An 8,816-nucleotide genomic window follows, 5' to 3' on the forward strand; every position below is an offset into this window, starting at 1 on the left:
GAGGCGCAGACAGGGAAGGAAATCTCCCGGTCAGTAATAATTCATGGGCTCAGGAAGCAGCCCCGGCTGGAGCGCAGGAGCTGTGTACGCTGCTGGCCCTGTGGGGAGGGGCCTGAGCAGGCTACTCACTAAAGCCCTGCCTGGCTGGGTCACGGTCAAATGGTGTGGGGGTGGGGGGTCCAGGTGTGGGGACTGGCTATCCCTACAGACCCTGGACTCTCAAGACTTCAGGGTTTCCTCCCCCGTTGGCTCTATTCTAGGCCCGTTTCTGGACTAGATTAGGGGCTGGGGAAACACAGTCCTGGGAGCTGAAAGACATCTTCCAGAAAACCAGTAAGTTCCTACAAGCTTTCAGCTCTGTGCACTTCTGGCCACCATTTGAGATTACAAACAACCCAAAAAACCCACGTTACTTTTTCAAGGTCAAGTGGGTGCTGCTTTGATCCCTTCTGGGATTATACTGAGAAGCAGATATGTGTGACTCAGGGACCCCAGTGACCACCATTTGCTCAGTTATTTTCCCTAGGTCCTATACAGAGGAGAACGCCCAGACTTCAGCCTGAAATACTGAAAAACAAACAAACAAACAAACAAACCCGGCGGCGGGGCGTTCGGTCGGGGTGGGGGTGACAGGAGATGAACGAAGCCTGTGGGGATTCCCAGAGTGGTGAAGATCTGCATATCATGGGCATTGCCTTACAACCTCAGTTCCACCAGACTCCAGGGTCCGAGAAGGAAAAGCTCTTTTTGTTCTGGTCGTTATCTTCCAACGAAAACCGTAGAGTAGAGCCCGGTCAAACAGTTATTAAGTGACTGAATGGGACTTGAGTTTGTTTTGCTAGGAAAGAGAAGAGAAAAGAAAAAAAAAAAGATTGTCTTTGCTCCTCTCGGACAGCTCCAGCATCCCAGTGCATGCTAGTGAGCTCAGACAAAACGCAGTTTCCTGGGCCGCACTCGGAACTGTTGAATGGAACTTGGACAGTCTAGTCCGAGAAGCTCTTAGTCCAAAGCACTGGCCGCGGTTCTGACGGTACATCGAAGCTACTAGGACACTAGATCAGACTTTTGAGCGCAGGGATATGCTCACACTGGGACGAAGGAAACAGGTCATGCTAACAGAGACCTGCCAGCGGTCTCCTAGGAATCCAGATCTGCGCGCCTGGACAGCCCCAAACCCAAAGCCTTTCGTGAGGGCCAGGAGCTCCGGGGCCACTCTCAACTTGGGGGACCCAGAGGCAGGCGCATAGTTATTGGCCGGGGCGGGGCGGAGCAGGGGGGAGTTCTATTGGTCCCGCCGGGGCTGTCTCGTGATTGGCTCCTCCCCCGGCTATAAGGCGACGACCAGCGCGGCCGTGGGAGCGCGCGGGAGCGCACGGCGGGGGTGGCTGCTCGGGGACCAAGCGAGCGGAGGCCCGCGGCCGGGCGCCCATGGCGTTCGCGCTGCTGCGCCCGGTCGGCGCGCACGTGCTGTACCCGGACGTGCGGCTGCTGAGCGAGGACGAGGAGAACCGCAGCGAGAGCGACGCGTCGGACCAGTCGTTTGGCTGCTGCGATGGGCTGGAGGCGGCACGGCGTGGCCCGGGTCCCGGGAGCGGGCGGCGGGCGAGCGGCGGCGCCGGCCCCGTGGTGGTGGTGCGGCAGCGACAGGCGGCCAACGCGCGCGAGCGAGACCGCACGCAGAGCGTGAACACAGCCTTCACCGCGCTGCGCACGCTCATCCCCACCGAGCCCGTGGACCGAAAGCTGTCCAAGATCGAGACGCTGCGTCTGGCGTCCAGCTACATCGCCCACCTGGCCAACGTGCTGCTGCTGGGCGACGCGGCCGACGACGGGCAGCCGTGTTTCCGCGCGGCGGGCGGTGGCAAGAGCGCGGTCCCCGCCGCCGACGGCCGTCAGCCGCGCTCCATCTGCACCTTCTGCCTCAGCAACCAGCGCAAGGGGGTGAGTGCGCGGCGCCTGCTGTCGCCCGGCAGTCCTGCTTGGGGGCGAAAGCCGGCCTCCTGGGAGTCAGGGACCCCCATGGGAGCTAAGAGACCTCGGAGCAGCGGCGGGAACAGTGTCTCTTGCCCTAGAAATTAAAATGGAGCGGAACTTCTTGCTTAGTTCCCCCAACTGAAAGGGTAGAGCAGAGCCCAGGAAGTTCTGGTCTGACTTACTTGCGTTTTAAGAGGTGCCTGCACTCTGGGACCTACCTCTTTGCCTGATGCTCGCCCTCTGGGCAGGTATCCCGTTGTCCCCTCAATTATCCCTGTGGCGGTTCAGGTAAAGGCACTGTCCACATTTACAGCAAACAGGCTCTGGGGTTACTAGGTAGGTATCACTTTGAGCTAACATCTTTAATAAATTGTTCCAGGTCCTAAGACCTGACCCAAGAGCAGGAGACAGAAGAAAATAGGGACACATACCTGTACTCTAGAACCGGGGTCCCCAACCAGGGTTTCCTGAAGAGTGCCCAACCCCAGAAGGATGTGGGGCTAGGAAGGGACACTGTTGTCTGCTTGTGTCTAAGCTAAGAGGCTGGCTGGGCACTGGGGAGCAGCTGAAGTCTCTGGGCCCTTCTTAGGGGAAATTTCTCGTAGGCCTGCTTGGTCCTAGGCTCATCCTTTACTCTCTGGGCTTGTCTTGCTTTGAGGAAAGAGATCCACAGCTATGTTTACACCTGAAGAAACCGAGGCTCAGAGAATCTAGCTTTGCTTTCCGTAGTCATCGAGGGAAGATCTTGGGGGAACTGTACCCAATCTCCTTCAGCTCTGCTCACTGGTTCTCACTGCTCCATCCTGGGAAGGCCTCAGTGGCCTGGCCTCAGACCAGCTCTCTGGCACAAACTCCCAGGCTGTCTTCCCAGCCCTCCGCTGCCTCACTTTCTCTGAGTAAGTCTTCTTAACCTCTAAGTGGTATGCATTTGAGGGTCCCTGTCAATGCCCCAGGCTGGGGAGGCAAATCTGAGCTGGCCTTCAGGTCTACATCTGGGATGCAAAGGCCTAGCCGGGCCAGTCACAGCACTACTTTATTTAATGCTTCTTTTGCATTCATCAATATCAGCCGTCTCTAGTCACCCAGCCGATGGATGGCTTTTCTTGGCTCTGAGATTGTGCCCAGATAAGCAGGTGTGGCCCTACTTACAAGCCACTAAGGTGCTCCCAGTATAGCATCAGGGCCAAGTAGATGAAGAAAGGGATACTGTGATTTGATGGGACTTTGAGAGCCCAGGGGAAGCCCAGTCCCAGATTTGAGACTGAAAAGCTTCTGTACTAAATTCCTAAAAGATGTGAGGAAACAGAGGCAGCCACGTGGGGATGGGGTGGGAACAGGTGACTTAGAGCATGCATGGTGGGACCAGGGGATTGCAGTCGTGGTCTGGACTTAACTGTCCAACTGCAGTGACCCTTTAATACAATTCCTCCTGCTGGGGTGACCTTCAAGCATACAACTGTTTCGCCGCTACTTCGTAACTATAATTTTGCTACTGTTATGAATCCTAATGTAGATATTTGGCATGTGGCCCCTTGAAAGGGTTGTTCCACCCTCCAATGGGGTTGTCCAGGGACACAGGTTGGGAGCTGCTGGTCTAGACAAAGAAGTGGGAGGTAGATTAAAGGCAGAGGTAGAACACACAATGACAGATATCTCCCAAGAACTGATCTGTGCTCACATTCATCATTAAGGCCCCTTAGTGGTCAGAGAAGGAGCCCTGTGGCCACCCCCACCTGCTTGGACAGAGAAGACCTGGCACTCTGGCCTAGCTAACTGGAAAGTGGGAAAGGCCTGCAGACAAGCACATCTGTGCTCACTACCGAAGCAGTCAGAATGGGGGCTCCTCAGGAGGACGGGGGACCGTCCCATAGTTCATAGGGCCTGGCCTGTGGCTGACTGCTGCAGCCTTGGAAACTGTCTGTGGGATTAAGAACCCAACCAAATTTGGTTATAGAAGCCATGCTCAGTCACACAGGCTCCTCTGGGAATAGGCCAGAGGGGTGATCCTCACCAGTGCTGGCCCCTCCAGGACTTGTCTGGAAGATACCAGATGTTTTGGGGAGCCCCTATACACTTCTGAGCTCTGAGGTCATGAAGCTCCAAGGTCCCAGATCCCACTCCATCCCAGGCCACTACCTTCCTCTGATCCTGAATGGTCAGGGGTTGGGGTTGCCATGGTCACGTCCCCTATGGCTCCTTCCTACAGCTCAGGGATGGGATTGGGTTACTTCTATAGTAGCAGTATTGAGAGGAAAGTGGATTCTTTTTTTTTTAATTTATTTATTTTGTGTATATGACACACTAGAAGAGGGCATTAGATCACAATGTAGATGGTTCTGAGCCACCATGTGGTTGCTGGGAATTGAACTCAGGACCTCTGGAAGAGCAGCAGCTAGTGCTCTTAACCACTAAGCTATCCTCCAGCCCCGGAAAGTGGATTCTTGTGTCTGCCTTGTTTTCCCTCTGCTCTCTGGGCGTAGAGCTGGACAGGATCCTTGTGTGAAGCTATTCCCTATTGGTGTGCCCAGCTCAACAGCAGAGGGCTGACAGGGTGCCAGGAGGTGCCATTGGAGGATGCTGGAAATCATAAGTGTTTATTGACCATTTGACTATGTTCTCACACTCCTCTTCATGTAGAGAATGGTGGCTCAGGCCTGTAACCCCCAACTCCCCAGAAGACTGAGGCAGAAGGATCCCAAGTGTAAGGCCTGCAGAGCCGCTTCGTGAGACCCTGTCTTGAAAAGTAAAACCAGGGCAGGACCTACAGCTCAGCAGTAAGATGCTTGGCTGCCACAAGTGGGCTTGTAGGTTCTGTTCCCAGTACCACACACAGAAAGCTTCACTGTTAGTATGTGCCACCTGTGTGAGCTTGTTTATCCTGTAAAGTGATACCGTGTTACAGGCTCGGTCCAGCATGGAGCCCCTGTTAGAGCAGGAGTGTCTCGCTCAGGACCTGGTCAGAACCTCTTCTCAGGGTTCTTGGCCGTGGACACAGTTGTATTCACATTCCACGGCACCTGAGAGGGTGTCCATTCCACAGGTGAAGAAACTGAGGTTCACAGAGTAAACTGCCCCAGCATTCCCACAGAACCCAGTTCTCTGAAAGACCTCCAGACTTAAGGTAGGAGGTGGTATTCCTTGTCTCCAAGGACCTAAGAGTGAAGTGGGGGAGTAGTCTGTTCCCTACCCCCCATCCCCCACCCCATCCACCCTTCTTAGCTATTCCTGCCAGAGTCTGAGAAGCCCAAGCCCCAGGCTCTGCTGGGACCATGGCCTCGGCCCTCAAAATAGCCCTGCCTGTGAATGAACATACTGTCCCTGGGCCCAGAGAGCCTCCAGGGAGGCTGGGATCACATCTGGATGGATCTGCCCCAACCTGGGCTGGGGCAGAGGCAGGAGGCAGCAGAGGCAGAGCTCCCAGATGGTCCCCTGAGGTCACCACCAGATTAGCCACACCCAGCCAACTGAGCACTTACTGTGATGTTCTATTCTATATGGGGCCTGAAAATGGGATGGCTTGGCAGGCTGTGGGGTTCTTCTCCCCAGCTCTTAAGCAGCTGGAGTATCTGGGCCACGGGGCACAGGCCTGTAACCCAGCACTCAGACGAAGGAGAGCTGAAGCTGAAGGAAATGGAGTTCAAAGTCAGCATAGGCTGCACAACTGCACACTGTCAGAAAGAAGACGGTGCAGGGCTGTGAGTGCTCTGTGAGCTCCCAGCGAGGGTCTAACCTAGGTCCAGTCCAAGCATAGGGGTGAGAGGGGCAAGGCTGAAGGACAGGTGGCTTCAGGAATTCCTACCATTAGCTTGAAACCACCCTGACTGGCCCCTGCAGGGCTCCAGCCCCCGGGCTGAGAGAATGCCCTTCCCAGCCACTTCCTGGGCTCAGGTCTGACAGGGCCCTCCCTCCTTGGTTTACTCCAGGGGATGTCCCCAGCTGTAACAAGTGGATGCAACATCATTCCTAGAGAGATCTTCCTCAGCACACCAGAGCTGAGGGTATGCTCCCTTGCACAGTGTTTGAAAGGTATGGCCTTGGAATGTCGCTCAGTGGTAGAGAATGTACTTAGCATGTATAAGGAGGTTTTGAGTTCAAACCCCAGCACCTGCTGCCCAAAATGTACATATTATGTGTGTATTAAATTTGGGGCGGGGGGTTGTTTTTGTTTTTATTTTTGTTTTGAGACAGGGTCTCATTATGTAGCTCTACAAAGTTTGGAACTCAGTATGTAGACGAGGCTGGCCTCACTCATGGGTAAACCTCCTGTCTCTGGGATTCCAGGCTTCCAGGAGGGTGCTAAGCACACCCAGCTTGTTTTAGATTCCTTAGGGTAACAGACTGTCAGGTGGGGAAGGAGCGGGCCATGTAAACTGTTGTAAAGGAAGGTGCCCCTGACGTCCCCTCTGGAGAGCGGCACCCATGGAGATGGCTGGCTGGTGCTCGAACAGTGTCACTCCATGAGTCTCTTCTGCCTTTTCAACAGACTCACCACCCTCCTGATGCCTCTTTCTCTCCTGCAGGGCAGCCGACGTGACCTGGGGGGCAGCTGCTTGAAAGTGAGGGGTGTAGCCCCCCTCCGAGGTCCTCGGAGATGAGCCTGGATACCCTGCAGTGTTTTCTCCAAGAAGGACTCCAGAGTAAGAGGCCACAAGTCAGCCCCTAGCTGGACAAGGGAGAAGATTCCAGAAGCCCAAACCACTCCCGCTTTGTGTAGGGACTGGAGGACAATGGCCTGGACACAGGGCTCACCCTGGAGAGCCACAAGGACCTATCTAGCCATCCAGGCCTAGCTGGCCAGGGACAAGGCAAAAATTTTAGAAAACCAAAGACTATTTTTGAAAGTGTGTGTGTGTGTCTGTGTGAATGTGATATGTGAGCGAATCAGGGAGGGGGTCAAAATAAAGGTATTTTTAAATAAATGGTGTGTATCCCAGCTAAGTACGAGGAGGGCAGTGGACATTGAGACTTGCAGACAGACTCCTCTTTAGGACTTAGATTATCACGGCTGTGGCAAAGGCTCTATGCCTTGGATCGGAAGCTATAGGCAGGCTCTCCTCACACCCTTCCTTTCGCTCAGTGTTACGAACACCATTGGGTGGTGGCCAAAGAAATCCACATTACATTTATTTTTGAATAAGGAAGAGATTCATGGTTCAAATTCAAAAGCCACTAAAGGGCATGTGGTGTAGGGTCTGCTTCAGCACCCCACATCCCCACACCAATTCTTCATTCAGGTTACCTATCACAGGTTTTTATGGTCCTTCCTAGCCCATCAGTGGAGCTTGCTGCTGTCCAGAGTCAGTCTGGAAACAGCCCCGTTCTTCCGTTAACTGCTCACGCTGCCTTCTGTGAGTGTATCTTACTCTGACCTACCTCTACCTAGCATGATTTACCTCAGGTGCTGAAGGCAGAAGTTGGTATCCACCTTAGCTTAGTTTGGAGAGACTGGTATAATGACAGGTGACATCCTGAGCTGATCCACTTTTAAAACTCAAAAGCAGAGGCCCTTGAGATGGCTCAACCATTGGCACTTGCCACCACGCTCGACAGCCTGAGCTTAATCCTTGAAACACACATAGTGGAAGGAGAGAACAGACTCTCACAAGTGTCCACATGTGCCTCCTACATGCATACACAAAAATAAAATGTGACCAAAGGGAGGGGCAGAGCAGTCCTTTGCTTGTCTGGGTAGTGAGCCAGCAGCCCTGGGAGCCTGCACCCATGTTTCCACCTTGCGGATTCACCCTAGAACAGGGCACGGCCTGGCTACTAGAGCTCAGGGTAGCCGGAGGACCTGGGTTCTCTGGCTCAGCCTAGGTGCCTGCGAAGCCAGGAGCACAGAAAGCAAGGAGGAAGGCTGGGAGAGGCAGGAACAGCAGCCAGGCAGCCGCCCTAATTCAGCAAGGGACGTTCACACACCATTGTTAAAACGCTTTTACTTAGCAAGCCCTTTCAGTTCTTAACAGACTGCAGGCTCCCATGCCCTGCGCTCCCAAGACCCTCATCTGACCCTCTGGCAGAGGCTCTATGAGGCTGCCTATTTTGCAGATGAGTACAGTTGCCTAATGTCCATTGTGTCAGTCTCCACAGGATCAAGCTAACTCACTCACTCGGTCCTCTCTACAGACAAAACAGGAGGAAGACCAGGGATACCAGAAATGTCTGCCTCCCCTGTCAACATAGGCTGGAACCAGTGGTACAGCCCACAACCCATTAGTGTGGGACACAAAGGAGAAGGGTCCCCAGAGGCCACTCTGCCCAGGAGACCTACCCCCTCGCCCGCCCTCTCCCTCAATTCCCAGTGTCCAGGGACACTGCTCTTGCCTGTCCTGTGTCCCAGAGCGCCCACACTTCCCCTCCGGGAGCTAATTAGGAAAGCACATTGCTCTCCCGCGCCTACCCTGCTCCAGGTACCGCAGCCTCTGGCAAAGTCACAGGAAGAGGACTGTGACCTTGTCAATGGCAGGAAACCTAGGAGGGGGGCAGAGCAGACTTGGGTGCTCTGGGCTGGAAGCCCACTTCTGCCTTCAGATTTGCTGGGTGACCTGGGAAATGTTGCTTGACCCATCTGGGCCTTCCCAGCCCAGTCTCTTAACAGGCCATAGCAGCAAGAACAGAAAAAGGAGTGTTTTTAAAGAGCCCTGAGCAGTGAGCAACGATCTCCACATTGCAGCCAATGATAAGCAAGGAACAGCACACACCTCCCTCAACCCTGAATCTCCACAAGGCAACAGCTAGGAGGAGACTCTCCATAGGTTCTTCCTGAAAGGCCCTGTCCTGGTTTCTGTCTCTGCAGAAAACAGTATGTATTGGTTTCAGTTCAAGTACTTCATAGCTCTAGC

At 54.2% G+C, this 8,816-nt stretch overlaps 1 protein-coding gene across 1 annotated transcript; it reads left to right on the forward strand.

Moving 5' to 3' along the window:
* Positions 1 to 1,373: 1,373 nt before the first annotated feature.
* Tcf15 (transcription factor 15) lies at positions 1,374 to 6,893 on the forward strand. Its single transcript, XM_031373702.1, has 2 exons — positions 1,374 to 1,941; positions 6,495 to 6,893. Exons 1-2 carry the CDS (start codon positions 1,429 to 1,431, stop codon positions 6,567 to 6,569), a joined length of 588 nt encoding a protein of 195 aa, XP_031229562.1. The 5' UTR covers positions 1,374 to 1,428; the 3' UTR covers positions 6,570 to 6,893.
* Positions 6,894 to 8,816: the final 1,923 nt, after the last annotated feature.

The sequence above is a fragment of the Mastomys coucha genome, unplaced genomic scaffold (genome assembly GCF_008632895.1).
Source record: "Mastomys coucha isolate ucsf_1 unplaced genomic scaffold, UCSF_Mcou_1 pScaffold15, whole genome shotgun sequence".
NCBI lineage: Eukaryota > Metazoa > Chordata > Mammalia > Rodentia > Muridae > Mastomys > Mastomys coucha.

Coding starts and splice junctions, on each gene's coding strand:
- Tcf15 (XM_031373702.1), top strand. CDS start 1,429: ATGGCGTTCGCGCTGCTGCGCCCGGTCGGCGCGCACGTGCTGTACCCG. Junction 1,942..6,494: donor TCAGCAACCAGCGCAAGGGG/GTGAGTGCGCGG, acceptor TCTCTCCTGCAG/GGCAGCCGACGTGACCTGGG.